We start from the raw sequence: 19237 nt of genomic DNA on the forward strand, positions 1-19237 counted from the left end.
TTAACTGGTTTTTTGCAGATATTTCTCATGCGTTGCCAGTAAAATAATTTACCATTATTTAGGTAATCTAGAAAATAACATACTCTTAGTTTATCAATTCGTCTAATAAAAATACTTTAATACAGATAATATAAATCAATCTGAATTTAAAATATTAAATTAAATAATAAAATTAAAAAAGTGCTTGTGCACAACTGCTTCCTGCTTAATATTATAAATTATAATATTCTTAATGTGAGCAAGATTTCACGTTTGAGTTGCGGTCATTCAAAAATGTGGATTATTATCTGAAAAATGTCTCATAAAATAGTTAAATGAAATATTATGATGATGGATTTCGTTCAACATAAAATCATTAATCGGGCTGTATTAGAATTATTTGGTTTTATAATTCTTTGATTAAGGGCATTTCAAGTCGCTATTTAAACTATTTTTATGTAACTTATATTTTTGATATTCTATGTTAGTAAAGTATTATTATTATGCACTAGAATATTATGGCCCATTGCTTGCAGTTTAAATTCATAGTACTTGCAACACTCTCACGTCAAATGTCAATGTCCGTCAGCCGTCCCTTTTCAGCATCAATTTAATTTCATTCTATTGAAAAGAAGGTGATCGTTTGCAGGTGAGTAATGTTTTTCTTGTGTTAAAATACGTTGTTACTTTAAAAAGTGTGTCTACCAACTGTTAAAACATATATAAGTGTTTACTAAATAAGATTTAACGGATACGATACTTGATAATGTGGTATATCGCGAATTTGCCGGCCGGAAAGCATCTGATAGGGCCGTTATTTTTCAAGACTTGAGGTCAATGAGCTCCGCTACTCTAGCGTTAGTATGGGCGTTTTAGCATATTTGCAAAGATATATTGCATTATATCAAAGTTTTCTTGCTCATGTTCACCGTTAGATATGAATTACCGCTGCGATGACTGGTCGCTGTCAAATAGATACGCTAACTTTGGCTTTCCCCGTTCTTTGTTAAAACTCTTTGTCCTTCCGTTAGTTATTAACGCATGAATAATTTAAACGATATTACTAAAAACTCTATTTATTTACTATTTTCAATGCACTTTTGATAAGGTTGCCAAAATTATTTACGTTACTAATTATCTTATCCGTTTCTTGTGATTTCCTTGCACATTAATTTCATATTGTTGTCATGATAATGTTATGACAGGATTTGTGTGAAAATTTCGGTGATTTCATCGATTGAGCATATCTTATCACTATTTGTTTAATTTTATTGCCCTACATGGAAAATTAATTTCTTTAATTCTATAGAAATTTTAATCTTAGCTTTATAGTAAATTGCAATATGATTCATAATTTAGTCATTAGATATAGATTATGTCGTTTACATTAATTTTATTAGTTTATCTATTATTATAATTTATAACTATTTGTGAAAACGTTAATAAGTAATGTAATTTTAACCTTATTTAATTAACGGGAACAGATTCCAAAGCTGTGGTTTGTAGATCAGTGCGAGAAAAGAACATTGAGAAAATCTTTCAATACATAAGAAATAGGACAGATTTTCTGATATGTTCCGTCTTCCATAAAACTAACTTTAGAACATTATATAAAAAGAGCAAAACATAGGAACTTAGCCTATACTTTTCTCTACTAAATTATGAAAAAAGTAATTAAATCAGTCCAGTATTGGAGGAGGAAACATGGGACTATGAATTTGCGTAAGTTTCCTTCCTGTATTTTCGGCCCGAGCTGCAGATATCCTTGTCGCTCTCTACGGGGAGGCTTGAGACATAGCGCAACAGCAATAGATAATAGGAAAACCTAATTTTGAATTCTCTCACTCGTTTTGTTGGCTCTTAAGGCTGCAGTCTAGCAAAATTGCGTTTTCAACAAGTTATTTGACAATTTTTTCCCGGCTAATGAAATGATAAACTGAATTTTTTTTTCTTGTTTATCAATTAGTGTTATATACGCAATGCGCGTGAATTTTTTCACATTTATAAAGTTACTTTATGTTACCTTAATCAGGCCTTCAAGATAAGTCTATTTCCCCCAAAGACATTTCGAGCTAAGTTTGTGCACTCACTACGTTGCAACCGATTACAATTTACACAATCTGATCAGCGCATTATTTTCCTTATATAGTCGTTATTAAAAACTGCTGAACACAATTGCCGAAAAACTTATGATTTTCTTAATTAGAACGTTATAAATTCATTAAATTTCCCATTTTTTGCCTTACAAAATCTATTGATAAATACTGCTAAAAGTTATTTTTTCCATTAATTTCTTCGAGTTGGTTGAAGACCAAAGAGTATTAATCCTTTAAAAAAAATTTTTTTTGAATTTTGATAATTCCTTAAATATTAAAAAAATATTTAAAATAATTAGGAAAAATCCTAGCGAATTTCTTTAGTCGCGCTCCTTGGGCCGGAGCGTTCTGACGTGTGCTCTACGCTCGATTTTCCTTCATACCGAAGTGAAAGTTGCTCTACTTCATTAAATTTAATATTTTTGTTAATTGATTATTTTTATCTTAGTTTTGTGCAAATATTCGTATTTTTTACATTTGATTTCGATATGGAAAATAAACGAAAAAAATACGCGTGTAACTACTAGAAAAAAAATTATCTTCGAACATAAAGTTAATGAAACCAAATAGATTGCAAAGGTGATTGGCAACAATTTCTTTATTTTACGGGGTGTCAGTAAAGGGATGTATATTTCTTTAAAACTAAAGTAAGCTCATAAATTTTCTTATTATATAATTTTTTTGAAGTTCCAAAAATGTTTATTTTTCGTTTGAGAAATACGAAATATAATATAAACTTGTATTGAGAACTTGAACTTCCCAAGTTCATCCGGGGAAATCCCCATACGGGGAAAATGATTTGTTTACTCCAAAATTGATCCGAGGTGTTTTAATTTTTTCTTCTAGTCATTTTCAACGTAGCGGCATGTTGTTTGATTATTAATTTTGTAACTTAAATACAAGATGTTGGTTTTATATTCTGATCTTACAGACGCGCTGACAAATTTAGTCCGCCATTTCTAGTTTAGTCTACCAACTCTAAGTACCAATATTAAAACGAATGGATTATCATCACATCATCAAAACTCAGATGTAATGGAAGATCACAATAACATAGAAAATTCAGTGGGTGTTGAGAACTAAACAAACAGAAGTAACAGAGACGCGAAGAATAAAAAAAGAGGACGAAAACGATAATTCGTTGATGCTTTCCCTTTTCGACGTATTGTTAGGGTACATCACCAATCTGCAAAAAACAAAACTGATGATTCCCAATTGCTGATTAAAAATGAAAAACAAATAATCGACAACAGTGGTGAAAATTTGCTGATCACAATGAAACATCCTTCAGTGGTAGCAGATTTACTCATTTCAAATGTATCGGTGAACAGCGTAAAGGAGAGGAGGACAGGAAAACATTATGAATGTGGATGGTGGATTGTATACAGGTTGTAATCGATAAGTATGTGTAGGCGATTATGACGTTATTATTGCAGGTATCAAAAAACTTAAAACTGATATCGAAATTACTTTACCTAATGAGCAAAATGACCATTATCAAGATTTTACATAAATTGCCTACTGTCAGAATTGATTGATTCGAGACTTCAGCATTCGATGCCCATCAAGGACCCATCCTATATCATTCAAGCGATTGAAAAAAAAGAGATAAATCCAGTGCAACCGATAAAGCATCAGAATGCTAGCAAAAGATTTATTAGGTTTATCAATATAAATCTATATATTACACATAATATAATAAATCTGTAGAAGACGCGAAGACTGACATCCGCGCGGACGGAGTCGTGGGCGGAAGCTAGTCAGAAATAAATATCTTTTGTTTTCATTTAACACAAACATTACATTTTTTTTATTATATATACAAAATTTGTTTATCCGTTTTATTAGTTAAACTGAACAACTTTCACTAAGAAACTTAGGTCGAAAAAAATGTATAGAGTTCTGCATTTTGTATGGAAAGCTTATTTTTTTTTATATTTCGTCCATAAACAACACCAGGGACGCACACAAACTCCTCGTACCCAAACACCATTCCGCTTGTTTTAAGGGTAGCTTTAAATATAACGCCACTAAATGCTGGAACAAGTTGCCACCACCGTTACGGAACTTACGAACACTATATACTTTTAAATCTAAATTTAAAAGTATATTATTAGCTCACCAAATCCAGGTTTAGTGGTAAATTAAACATAACCTGAAAATTGTGCTAAAAATACTTATTATTTATGTATTTATTAATTATTATTTATATGTATTTAATATTTACCTTGGCCGTTAGTCGCGTTATATCGTCGTATGATCTATAAGTTTATTATAACTCCTTTATTTATTTATTTTTATATATTTATGTATATAATATGTAGTCATAAGTAACTCCTTTCGTCCCAACTCGAAGCCTTTATTATAAAGGGGGCACTGAAAAACAGCGCTGCCAATGTTCCTGGACGTTGCAGCATATGCTGAGCTGCCTCCTTTTTGTCAGGGCCCTATGACACACCCTAATAAATGTAGTTATCATTCTATTTTTTTTTTGTACGTGTTTTTCATGTTATTAATTTAAGTATTTGCTTCTTTTATTGTAACTATTTCTTATTGCGGTGTTTTCTTATTTAACTTGTACGGTTTTATGTTTTATGTCTATGTATGTGTGTGTGTTGTGCTGTCTCTGATAAATAAATATTTCTTTCTTTCTTTCTTTCAAATTTCTTTGTAAAAGTTGATCAGTTATATAAACATGAAGTTGAAGATATCAATAGAAATCTAGATATCAATAGAAAGTATTCGCAATAGATATCAATAGAAAGTATTCGCAAATTTTGTGTACTGATAAAAAAAAAATCACCCGGTGTAATTTTCACGAAAATTGTTTCAAATTGTCATTTTTGGTACTTATTACGAATATTAAATTATGCATACGAATGATTTAATTTTTAAAAATTAAGTGGAGCAACTTTCCCTTAGTACATTTGTATTATTTACATATAGGATGACAGGATGCATTTGTTTGCACTACTAGACCAAGCCCTTAAGTTAATGTTACACTTGATCTATTTCTCCTTCACTTAACTATAATTAAAACACACTTCTCAAACCCTTTGCCTTGATGTTTAGGTTATTTTTAGTTCTAACAATGTTAAAAGATTTATGGCTATGGCTTATGCTTATAAGAAGCTTTTTGTATACAGTTCATTTTTGGCTTTTTTAAACATCTTGACGTAATGCAAACTTTTGTTTGTTTACATTTTTGTATTGTTATGGCCAAAATTAGTAGGCTAGGGCGTAGGGCTTTTTTAAATTTATTAATGCAATATTATATTTTGTTTATACTTTATACATAACAGTATCCAGTATTAAATATGAATTAAATTACTATGATTCCCCGGTACTCAAGAAAACAGACTAACAGACATAATAATCAAAAGGATAAAGTGTTAGAAGAGGTCACCTTTAATATTTGAAACTATTTGTATATTTACCTTATCTAACGACAGGCAGTGACCTAACACCGCTATCTATAAATTCCTATAGTTTTCATCAAAATGCAACAGTTTGCAATCAAACAAGTCTATTGCAATACTCGGAGGCGTATCGACATTTGCAATGTCCATAGAAGCAATAATCACACAAATTACCATTGAGACAATAGACAATATATATGTTAAGCCATAAACGGTAATCCTTCACCATTTATGGTGTGATTGCAGATCGATTCAATGTTATGCCTAGGCTGCGGTTTGCAAAACCAGTAAGCTGATATGTATTGCATTATTCGGTATTTACTTACAGTCCCGGATTATTCGTAAACGAAATACGGTCCTGTAGGCACCCCATTATCCTGAAGGCTTTGGGGCCCCTAAGACACCTATCTCTTTTCAAACTAAATGGATTATGGTTGTCTTCTCGTACGTAGTTATTTTAATGTTTCTATCTAGATAAGACTAATATGATTACTGTGACTGTTATTTACATACATATTACATAGGTATATGCCATATGATACGTAAATGGGTTAATTAAATTGTTGAGAACAAACCTATTCTGGTGGGCCTAATGAGCCTGTTCTACATATTTCTATGCATTTTATGTAACATACATATTTCTATATTCATATATTTCGTTAAAATTTACTACCGAAAACATTGCATAACGTTTTGTTTTCCAAACTAGGTAAGATGACCAAATGTAGCACTTTATAGCTTTGCCCTAATCCGGCCCTGTCGAAATAGGGTCCATGTATGGTTTCACATGACTAATGAGTAATAGGGGATGATTAGCATGTATGCTCCAGGGGTTTTTCCTGTAATTAGCGGTCGTGTCATCGGGGTTTTTTTCTGGATAGCCGAAGGGTTGTTAATGATAAATCAATAGACGTAAATTATGTATTGATTTTGGTCTACACAGCCATGTCTCACTGTGATTCATAACTATTATACATCACGGGAAAGTTGTTAGAGTCGTATCATAGAAGATAAAGACATTGTCATAAAAATTTGTGGCTTCCTTATTAAGCGAGATTGTAAAATAATGTCCCGAAGGAAGCTTCACCTCACATAGATATTCAAATAACCATGCCTAAAAATACCCAATGACTTTTTAGCTATTTGAGTCGCGTCGTGTGACGAATATAGTATAACATGTATTTCATATGATGAGGATGCTACTGTAGATTTTTTTCTGGAGCAATAGAGACAAACTATTATTTTAGTCCTTGAAGTAAAACAACTTATTTCTTTTATCTAAAATCTTGCTAACATAAGCACTGTAGCTCATTATATTCAGTACCAAGTATGTACTATGTATATGCGTATTCGAGTAGGCTTATCTCCACCTAACATCGAGGTCAATAGCCATAAAGTGCCAAAATATAGCGAGATACCGTCTCGGTCTCGACTTGAAGGAAAACAAAACACTTTCGCATGTCCCGTTATTAATTTATGTTCTCTTGTAAATCCGTTTTGTTTTTATCCCTATATTAGTCGGCAGTAATCGCTTATGCGAGAGAGTCTGGGAGAGATCCCTTTGATGCAATAAGGCTTCGTTTCACATGATCTATCTTTTTCTATGTTGTTTTGAGAGATTTGTCCGTACCTATACGTAATATTGTGAAGAGATGAATTTGTGGGAAGTTATCTATAGAATCAAATGACCCTAATTTAATTATTCATTAACCAGTTACTCCATTGAAATATTACATTTTTTAGGCCTAACCTTGCAGTTTTTAGAGGACGCAATTTTATGTTTTTGATGTGTAGGGGGGGTCAGTGAGTAGCTAAAACCAAGTTTGTGGGGTTGCCACCCTTGTCCCACGGCCGCCATCTTGAAAATAGCGGTTGAAATGGTTTTTACGATATATCTCTTAAACTATTTATCTGATAAAAAAAATTGTTAGCATTATTTGTTGCAAATTAAATTTTCTACAACTTTTGTTCAGTAACTTTTTGTCGTAGAACTATAAATAAAAAAGTTATAAGCGAAAACTTTCAGAAATTAGAACTTTTTATATTTTTCAATAAAACTTTTTTTTATCAATTTACGAAGAAATGATATCAGACCATTTTTGTAGATTGTTTTTCGAGGAACAACTTTTATATACAACATTTTTTCATTATGTCAATAGCTAAGGTTTTACAGCGCTCTGAAGTGAGTACTATTTTTCAGTACTCCTAACTATACATATAATGGCTATTGGCTCTTTTCCCAGACTCCAGAACAATGGAAGCACACTGCAGAACATTTCAGCCCTGCATTTCGACGTAAAAAAAACGCGCTTCCAGACTTCAAGTCAGTTCAGTAAATAATTAATTATTAATAATATTGCAAAATTAATTATTAATTATTAAAAATATTAAAAACAATTACTGATGACAAATTATTATTAGTATACACATAATATATGTATACTGTATAGTTAAGAGTACTGAAAAATAGTACTCACTTCGGAGCGCTGTAAAATCTTAGCTATTTACTTAATGAAAAAATGTTGTATATAAAAGTTGTTCCTCAAAAAACAATCTACAAAAATGGTCTAATATCATTTCTTTGTAAAATGATAAAAAAAGTTTTATTGAAAAATATAAATATCTCTAATTTCTGAACATTTTCGCTTATAACTTTTTTATTTATAGTTCTACGACAAAAAGTTACTGGACCAAAGTTGTAGAGAATTTAATTTGCAACAAACAATGTTAACAATTTTTTTTTATCAAATAAATAGTTAAAGAGATATATCGTAAAAACCATATCAACCGCTATTTTCAAGATGGCGGCCGTGGGACAAGGGTGGCGACCCCACAAACTTGGTGATAGCTTCACACTGAACCCCCCTACACATCAAAAAAATAAAATTGCGTCCTCTAAAAAATGCAACCCCAAATGTAACTTTTCAATGGAATAAGTACCAATTCCATTAATCTTCCCAGTCAATTGACTACATATTTTATCAGATTTTTCATTTTAATTAGTTCTGTAAGAAACTATCTATAAAAATTATAAGATAGAGTCATTGTTTATAAATGTTCTATTTATGGCCTGTACAATCATTATCCGACTACAAATGGCTACTTGAAACATAAGTAGATAAAATAAAGATATTATATAGGAAGTGCAATGTACTCTCAAGGTTCGTAATTATTTTCTACTCGTAAGCACCACTTGCATCCATACTAGATCTGACTAGGTCAATTACCATTACAACGATGCCAGATAACACTTCCCTTTGTAGAAATACATGCCCATATTAATGTACAATACATACTTAAAACTTAGCATGTTAAAAAAATATGTTGAATTGAAAATGCCATTTAAACAAATTTATAGTATGTAGGTACTAGCTTTGTGGAAAACTTATACACAAGTTAAAACCACTCTATCTATTAGAACCTCATCAAAATCCGCTGCGTAGTTTTATAGATTTACCTAACTATCATTTAAAGAGTGCCTGAAAGAGTAACTTACTCTATAATTTTTCCAGACAAGTAAGCTAAGCTAGACATATAATTAACCTTGATGTTTCAACCGTAGTATTAAGCCGCTATATTTTGTATTCAATCCCACGCGTGGTTTACTTACTCGGCTTAATATTAAGGAGTACTAATTGTATGTAGTTTATATTGTAGGTCTTCATTTGAAGTCTACCATTTAAATATGGGTAATCGAAGAATCAGCTTTTTTATGCTTCTACATTTTCTCCGCCGTTTTGGCTCTTCATATTTCAACTAAACTTTTCTTGTCGTTTATCCAACTTGAATGAATTATCCATCCCTGATAACAAAGATGTAGACAGAGTAACTTTCGTATTGCTTAAAAATTGTTCTGTTAAAATGATTCATTTTTCAACAATTGTACTTAGTCATAAAACACAATTTGTCTCAACATTTATGGTGCTCTGGTGCTAAGCCCAGAACTTCTTGATGTTGCGTTCTACCAATCTCTTCAGGTTTATAATATTACTAGTTTAATTTTCTATACATGTCGGTGTTTTCACTTTCTTATAAATATTCGTTACAAATCCTCATTTCCCCATATGGTAACGTGATACCCTTGCGTCACTCGTTTGCTGTTTAGGCTCGGTCTAGACTTGTCATCCGCGATAATTCTTCCGTGTACGCATTATTTATAAGTAATAAATAAATCTTTAATTAGGTTCAGCCGGCTAAATCATTATTTAATATAATAAAATTAAAACTATATTGCACTAGCTGTGCCGACTGCCGCTCGGTTTCAGGCGTGGACGAACCCGCAAAATGAAGTTATTCTGACGTACCTAACATATACAAGTGTAGTTGCAAATTCGACCAGTTGCAGTATAGTATGTCGGGAAAGAGTTACAAACAAACATACCTACTTTACAAACTTTCGCGTTTATAATATTATATTATATTAGTAGGACTGAAATAAAGGAAAATATCGATCAAATCCAAACAAGAGCATTGATTCATTGTGCACAAAACTTTTAAAACGTTAAGCATTTTGAATGCAAAGCACATGTTATTATTTTTTACTCACTGGCCTTACCATCTGTTCTATCGATATTCCATCAAAAACATCTTTTCCAGGGATTTCAACGAACAATTATTTTTAATTTATAGAGATATCTTAAAAATATTTAAATGAATTATGAGTCATGTTGTCGGGATCGATTTGGGAATGTATTCCCTAATTCGTGACCTTAACTAGCTTGTGCGATGACATCATTCGTAAGGCAAATAAGTATGTAATATTGTTATGTCATAAAAGCGGATTAATCCAGTTTAGCTTTGATCGTTAGAATGTTTGTAGGAAAATATTTACTAATATTAGAGTAAGTACACTGAAATCAATATTATGTTACGTAAACGAAGTCTGGTTAAATTTATTTTATTAAGCATATAATTCGGATATCGCAGATCCATTTGTTTGTAAAAAATAAAAAAAAACCACGTCGAGCCACGGGGGTGAAACCGCGGGGAACAGTTAGTTACATATAAAACTAAGTCCACCATAGGATAAAGAAATAATAATTGCAGCCAATATTCTAATCAAATCGAAGTTTTGTAGGATTTACTAGACGATAATTTAAAATTAAGTTTCATGTTGTTTAGGCGATTTACAATCTAAAGATATACTTAGCCTTCGTAAATACATATAATAATAGGTAGCAATAACAATTCTCAATATTATGTCTATAAATTTCACACGATTTGATTTCGTATCTCAACAATGCTTGCAATACCGTGAGATCGTATGTGACAATTATACAGTTAAAATTGCAGTAATAGTACTGATAAAATTGCATAAATTGATTTGTAAACCGTTCCGGTCCAATTTGTCGAACTAAGATAACTGTTTGTTTAACATTATCCTTTCTAATGATTAAATTCGAAAGTCTGTCAGTCTAGTTATCCGTTACGGTTACCTTATTAGCTCATGATTCTTAAAAAATTGCATCGTGATCGTTATCTGAATGCAGTTGTGATTTTCAATGTAAAACATTGTTATAAGAATATATCTAAAGAATAGAATATATTTTACTGAACACCCCTTTTTTGGAATTATTCCTGCTTATGCATTTCGTAATACGAAACCTTCCTTATAACACGGTTAAACATCAGTACTGATTTTTTATCTGTACGTTGATTTTACTCGGAAATACAAAACTGGTAACGATATTTATAGTTACGGGTAGATTGACAAAACGGTGTCAGTTTACAAGTGTTGTATAATAAATATTTTAGTTGAGTGAAACTAACGCCCATTCGTCCTTACCAATAATATGGTATGCGAAAGTTTGTGCATCACGATTTTGTTCTTATGTTTGTTGATGTTATATAAAAAAGAACGTGCGTGCCGAGTACACGTATCAGAAGTGAAACTTCTTTGGTAAGATGGATGATGATGGATGAATTCAAAGATACCAAAATCGTCGCCTTACGTCAAGACGTGACGGTATTGCCATGACGCGACATTGAAATTTTACTCTCTAAAGAAGTTTCACTTCAGAATGTATGATATGTATACTGTAGGTGATATGCAGTAGGTCATCATCTCATTAGAGTATTCCTTGCACGTATGACGTATCCCAATAATACCTAAATAATTATATCATCATTATGGTATGAAAAACGTAACTTAAATATTATACTCAGGGAATACGTGTTTGTTAAAATATAGGAGATCGAAATACTATGGACCACCCTGGTTCAACATCCCTGCTAATATTATAAATGCGAAAGTAACTCTGTCTGTCTGTTACGCTTTCCCGCTTAAACCTCTCAACCGATTTTGATGAAATTTGGCACAGACAATCTTTAGACCCTGAGAAAGAACATAGGCTACCTTTTATTGCGAATTATGTACCACGGGCGAAGCCGGGGCTGACCGCTAGTAAATTCATAAAGATACTGTACAATGCGGTATTTCTGAAAGGATTCCTAAAAAATTAACCAACTAGAATTCTGGAGAATACTGAATACTGATATATCTTTACAATACACGTATACATATTCCCAATAATATAGAATTGCCCATATTATGTATAGGCCTGAATAACACTGGTAATCTACTCAAAACAAGTTAGTATTTTGTTACAAGACACCTTTGAGACCGGTTCGCCATAGTAACCCTTAGTAACGTTGAATTCTGTAATTCCTTGAGACTTGCCTTTTAGCTATTTCTTGTATTTATTTTACGTGAGTACACTTTGAGTACAAATAAAGCAGGATTAAGAATTGTATTCGTCATTATATGCCAACGTTTTGTAAGATTTCTAAAGTCTTCTAATAAATTTCTGCAACAAGGTAAAACTTATAAATAACTAGGTTTCCGCCCGCGGCTTCGCCCGCGCAGTCAAAGAAAAACCCGCATAGTTCCCGTTCCCGTGGGATTTCCGGGATTGCGTCATTTTCCCGGGATAAAAAGTAGCCTATGTCCTTTCTCGGGTATGAAAATACCTCCATACCAAATTTCATGAAAATTGGTTCAGTAGTTTAGGCGGGATTGAGTAACAGACAGACAGACAGAGTTACTTTCGCATTTATAATATTAGTATGGATTATAAATAAGGTCTTAAAATAAGTTTACTGTAATTGTTTCTTACAACACAAGGTGTCTCAGAAACAATTATTATGACTATCAGCCGACAATTAAATGGAAAAGTGATTCCGTTTATTTCGTCAAGAAAACTTAAAGGAGTAAAAACAGAGAAAGTAAATTTGTTAATTGGACCACTTCGCGTGATAACATGAAAAGTGATCTACTGAGCAAGCTATGTTATTGTCCATCATACAATGATTTATTGAGTATTTAACACGTTCAAGACGGGGCCCGATTTTGGCTACTTATCGTTGGGCCGGCATAGGGCTTAGAAGACCTGTTGGTGAACTTCATTTACGGCCGGCATCAGGTGGAAAGGACCTGTTACACCTTTTGACATTAAAATCAAATGTGTCATCCAGTTGAAGACTTTTTTGAAAATTCTTTCTTGAAATGTATTGTTATTGAATCACTGCATAACAACATTAGACCCGTTTTTGAAAAAAATATCATTAAAGGAGGTTAAATTAGTAGTAAAATTATAGGATCTTATACACCTGATCCCGGCACCAGTGAATATGATTGCTAGTGATGTCAAATGAATCGACTATATTATTAAAAAAAATCAATTCATTTTTACCTCAAAAACAGTATGCGCTTCATTATAACAGTTATGACAATACGAGGGTGAATCAAAAAGTTCTTGGAATCACTATAAAAATGTAAAATCTATTTTCCAAAATTTGTTTTTCTCTTTGTAAAAAATGTTTTTTCTAACTATCAAAAATCTCAACCACGGCTACCATTGCCGCATCATTATCGTAAAATTTTGTTAGATATACAATAATAGATATCAATACAATATCGCAACGTCTAATTATTATGCACATCACTAATTAACTGACCTGTCACCAAGGGCCGGCTATCGGGTTATCAGGCATCGGGTCTTTTAGATCCAATATCCGTCCTGCAAGGACAAAATTTCTTTGCAGGCCGTATCAGGTCTTTAAGATCCGATACAATATTTTTCCTTTTATGGGTACTATTTAGTGGCAGAATACCAGTCAATATATCTGTCACACTCTCACTACAAAAAATCCTAAAGTAAACTACCCCGGCCCATGCGATAGCAATATAAATCTCTCTCCGGCCCGCGCGAATAGTTCACTTCAGGTGTTTTCGACCCGATGCCGTACTGAACGTGTTAATCTCATGACTCTTATCTTTCTTCTAACCGTTTATTTATAACTATAAGACATTGACTCATAATAATGAAGTCCACATTTCTCATTACTCGATGAATAACATTTAGCATTTTTTTAGCATTTTATTGTGTCGGAAATGTCTAATTTGCGTTTGCATTCACCATTATGTGGGTAACGGTGTCGTTGATATGATTAAATTTTTTATGGAGTTTTCACGTGTGGTACCATTTATACCGTGTTTTATTAGAAAAAAAAAGCGACAGATCGTACATTAGTAAATATTTTCTTTACTCCACTACCCTTACTCTTACTTAGGCCGTGTTTAACAATCTTCATTAAATAAAAATAAATATCTATAAGGCTTTCAATTGCTAGAACAATTTATTCAATAGACATAGCAGAGGCCGTGTTTTGATCTTTTATTTCCAGACAGATTAAGCCGTGAATTGAACTGACTGGCAAATTCATATGATGATCGCAATAGCGTGGTTAATTATGGTATTGTATGAATTTTTCCAGTGAGTAATACGGTCCCAGTTTCCAACTATCCCAATCATGCTCTGAACTAAACAAATGCAAACATATTTCATTGCAAAATCCTATACAGGACTTGTCATACGATATCGCAATCAATGTTTCCATTCATCTATAATAATGAATCGTGAATCACAAGGCACAAACTACGCAAGCATACTTAGAATTCGCTATTGTAATATTGTTGTTCGGAGGATGTGCGCACGCGCCGGTAATGGACTTTCTATAGTTTTAATTGCTCTATTCGTGTCATTGTCTGCTTTATTTAGTAGTTATGTATGTCTATGTTGTTTGTTGTCGATGGTCATGAATCTAGGGAATTGGGGAAAATGCCTCGTGGGTGTATGACTTTCTATATAATGAGGTATTGATTAGATTCATATTCGTAGAACAAGAAAATGGTTAGTAAAGTAAACAAAGAGTTTTTTAGCTTGAGTGCCTTCTGATTTAATGAAAATTTCTTCCATTAGCTCTACATTTTTCAATTTTTATTAGATAACATCGTTGATATTTCATCTACCTACATTTAGCTCTGGAATTGCTTTAAAATTTAAATTTAAACTTTAAATGAAGATAAAAGTAATGATAGTTAAGTGAACTACAACGATAAATCTTTGTCTCTATTAGCAAAATTTATTCATCTGCATTATGTTTGTGTCTTTGGAAGTTTTTCTTGGAAATCTGCCACACGATTGAAAGCAAAACTACCCTCCAATGTACAAATTGGATTACTGAACGGATATTGAATGTCCCTATTCGCAAAATAAGGGGATTGTTATAGGGTTTCTGTTAATGTCTAAAATCGGAAAGAAATATTAAGGTGAATAATCTATACTAATATTATAAAGCTTAAGAGTTTGTTTGTTTGTTTCAACGCGCTAATCTCGGGAACTACTGGTCCGATTAGAAAAATTCTTTCGGTGTTACATAGCCCATTTATCGAGGAAGGCTTTGGAAAAATATTCCTATGACTAGGTTTATTATATATAAAAGATCTTTAATTTTTTTCAGTTCCTCTCTTTAGAAACGGCTCTTTGAATTGCATAATTTAGAAAAGTAAACCGTCATTAGTGTTTCTTAAAGAACCTTTTTAGAATTATAAACGTTTTAGTTTATAAATTTAATTATAATTTGTACGGAATACTTAAATATTGCACATTGCATGCGGGTAATGCAGGAAAAATAGCTGTAGGTAATTATTTTGTGTCATTGAAAATGTCATTGACTTCTTCTGCAATAGTCTGCGGTTATACTTACGGGAAAATAATTTGGCTTCAAGGATCGTGTTGGTTACACCTTGCAATTTTAATAGAATACCTACATAAAATATAAAAAAAACATATTTGGAATTTCATTTTTAATACGTTAATCTAATAATATTAGAAAATAGTTGAAATCTTCAATATTTCAATATCCATGTTCTGTCTAGGGGCCGTCCATTAATCACGTGATGTTTTTTTTGGCATTTTTTGACCCCCCCTCCCCCTTGGTGATACGTGGTGAGGTTTAAGACTACCCCTCCCCCCTCCCCCCTATATCACGTGTATTTTTTCGTACCTGCAAAGAATCTATTTTTTATTTATAAAAAAATACTGGTATAAGTATCATCTAATTTTATTATAGAAAATTAAAGGCTACTATAATAAACGTTCAGAGGTAGACAGAAAGATTGCAGTTTGTTTTTGAATGACATAAAAATAATGAAAGAAATGCGAAAAAGTTGTACGCGTTTGACTTAAAATAAATACATAATATGTAACGCCGCTTTTCGGTTGAGTATCGCGCGCTTGCCGAAAAAATAAATACACGTGATATATTACTTTACCCCTCCCCCTGGTGATATTTCGTGATTTTTTGATGCACCCCCTCCCCCCCTTTTGAGCCTCACGTGATTAATGGACAGCCCCCTAGATTATTTTTTTAATTCTTATAATACATATAAGAAACATTGTAATTCTTCACTTCTCTTCTATCTTTCGTAACGCATAAACAAAAATCTGTCACTATTCATGAAAATCATTAAATTATCTTTCATTGTCTATCTAACAGTGTTTATTCTTCTAAAATTAATTGGATTTTCATTTTCACTCTATTCATGCTTTATACTATCTTTTCTTTCCTACCTATACAGTACATCTTTTCTGTCACGTTTATTGAAGTGAAACTTCTTTAAGCGCGTTGAGAGTAAAATTTAAAGGTCGCATAATGGAAATATTATCACGTCATGAAGGCGACAATTTTGGTATTTTTGAATCTTGCCCAAGAAGTTTCACTTCTGACACATGATCGACAGCCGCTCTCTCTTATCTAGCATGTGTATTCTTTCTTTCCTTTTTATGCAGCTCATATTGTCTAATCATATTCATTACTCTACTCTTCCTTTTCTCACACAGCCTTAATGTCGCGATCTAACAAAGCGAACACTTGCAGCTACACAATGACGTCGACATCGTTCAACGTAGGGCTAGGTGACGGGTCGCGGCTGTCGAGCCGCGTGCTGCGGCCCCCGGGCGGCGGGCACACCGACATCTTCGGCGGGGAGCCCGAGCCGCCCCGCGGCAGACGTCAGGTGCCTGCCGCTAGCGGGGCTATGTTTGGTGAGTCATTGTAGATTAAATCTATGTATATAAAACTCAAAGGTGACTGATATAGTGATCTATCAACGCACAGCCCAAACCACTGGACGTATCGGGCTGGGCAAGCAAGTAGATGTCATAACGTAGGCGTCCCCTAAGAAAGGATTTTAGAAAATTCATCCCCAAGGGGATCAAATAGGGGATGAAAGTTTGTACCGTGAAAATTAATCTTTTCCACGCAGGCGAAGCTGCGGGCAATAGCTAGTAAACGATAAAGTTTGTAAGTATGGATGGATGGATAGATATTTGTTACTCTTTCACTACTGGGCAGATTTGGATAAAACTTTACAGGAATATATGTATACATCAAAATAACATAAGCTATAGAAATACTTTATTATGCACGCAGGAAAACAGCCCACGCTGATACGACATTTATATTATAGCGTGTAAAACCAAGCTTTTATACACTCATTCTATCATATCTCCACTTTACTTCATCAACTTTTAAGTAATATATTATTTCAACAATTCCAGGACACGGCGACGAACCTGTAAAGACACCAACTGCAGCTGAGACTCCAACTCAGAACGGTTCAAACGGAGCTCCCGAGCCGGCGCCGCAGCCCGAACCCGCACAAGTCGCACCCGCGCAAGTCGCACCTGCGCAAGTTGAACCCGCGCAAGTCGCACCCGCGCAAGTCGCACCCGCGCAAGTCGAGCCCGAGCAAGCGAAACCCGCGCCAGTGCAAGCCGCACCCAAGGAGAGCCCCAAAACACCAGAACAACCCAAGACTGAAGCCCCCAAGAGAGTGCGAGTGCCCCCCGGAGGCTTCTCCTCCGGCCTCTGGTAAAACGGGAACGCCCGGGACCTCTACTGTGCCTTACATTATGTTATATGTAGACGATATCTTTGTTACTGATTGAATGAAACGCTGTGTCGACGGAGTTTAATAATTCGCCCAAGTATTTGTTGGGGTGTTCACAGCTGTGTGTTGACAAAATGTGCCAAATTTACGCATTTTGTAGTGAAGTTAGTATGATTGTTGTGGTCACGAAGATAGGTTTACATATAGTCGGCCAGCCACGTGCTAGGACGGTGGTCCCCTGCCTTTCCGCTTGTGTAAATCCTCGCGTTTATTTACTCAAACTATATAATACTTTACGTACACGAAGAATTTAATTTTTATTTTAATCTATATTTTTCGCTTGTGTCAAACTATGGCAAATATTGCCGGCTCTATTAGACTAATGTACTGTAGTCACAAAAATTTATAGGTACTAACGAATTTCGCGTAGGCCTTTTTATTGTAAGGTTCTTATGGGTCGTTTCGATATGGTTTTGTTACGATGTGCATGAGTTTAATTTTATTTTAATTCGGTAATTATTTACTTTTATTATGAATGGACGATCTAATGATTAACAATCGTCGCTAATGAAATCATATCAAAAGATCGAGCTATTTGTATGAATATTTGCAATGTTGCTAGTTCACGACTGAAGTGTGTATCACAGGATTGTACTTAAGAAATTTTCCGTTAGCAATTTGATAAGTTACGCCGCAAGGCAGTGCGATTATGTATGTTAACAATGTATTTTTATATGAATTAAATGCTATAAATTTTATGAGTTGTTTTATTTATGATGTTAAACCGGAGCAGAGCTATAATTGAATTGATAAATGGATGAATTGATTTATGATGTTGCTATTTCACATCAACGAATTTGAACTTAAACTAAATATGTATTCTGTTTTTTGTTTGTTGTATTGCAAATATGTACAAACTCAAATAATTCATAAGTTTAACAAATATTATCCTCACAGAACAGTGTGATTATCCCGTATTCATACGAAATATTTAAAACAATGTAGAATAAATTTTGTTGCAATTAATTTGACACACCATCAAAAATACTTTTTGCTTGACTTTTTAAAATACTTTTTGTTAGTTGTCATGTTGATGATTATGCAGTTATCAACAGCATCCAAGCAACAAAAAATGTAGTCATTATTATTTTGTAAAATTCGCAAATAAAATGGACTTATCCATAACAAAAACAAAATCCTACTGAACTTAAAATCTACTACAACTTTCGTAAGTACGTAATAACTTATTAAGTTTATATGAGAAAGACAGGAAAATAGGAATCAAAGCCTTGTATTTTGAAGTTGCATAGAAAATAATATAATAAATTTAAGAAAGTGCTTTATCATGCTTGTTTGCGGGATTTGCCATTACTTTTACGTTTTCATTTAACAATAATTGATGCTTGCTGAATATAATGTGATACCTATTAAACTCCCTGATGATACTTTCAAATTGATATAATTCGTCGCTTGTTGCGTAGCGTAGTCACTTTCGCAAGCCTCTGAAA

The 19237-nt window shown here is 33.2% G+C and overlaps 1 protein-coding gene across 2 annotated transcripts; it reads left to right on the forward strand.

The window, feature by feature from the left end:
• The first annotated feature begins 513 nt into the window (after positions 1–513).
• LOC149899866 (uncharacterized) lies at positions 514–18487 on the forward strand. Of its 2 annotated transcripts, none has more exons than XM_090113812.1 (3): positions 514–628; positions 16715–16881; positions 17398–18487. In XM_090113812.1, exons 2-3 carry the CDS (start codon positions 16722–16724, stop codon positions 17712–17714), a joined length of 477 nt encoding a protein of 158 aa, XP_089969938.1. In that variant the 5' UTR covers positions 514–628; positions 16715–16721; the 3' UTR covers positions 17715–18487. The 2 variants fall into 2 exon arrangements, with proteins under 2 accessions (XP_089969938.1, XP_089969937.1); XM_090113811.1 differs by having other exon boundaries at positions 531–628; positions 16678–16881.
• The last annotated feature ends 750 nt before the right edge of the window (positions 18488–19237 follow it).

Source organism: Colias eurytheme, chromosome 20, assembly GCF_061535395.1.
Source record: "Colias eurytheme isolate Ceu_HAF_F1 chromosome 20, ilColEury1 Martin Lab GWU primary, whole genome shotgun sequence".
In the NCBI taxonomy this organism is placed as follows: Eukaryota; Metazoa; Arthropoda; class Insecta; order Lepidoptera; family Pieridae; genus Colias; species Colias eurytheme.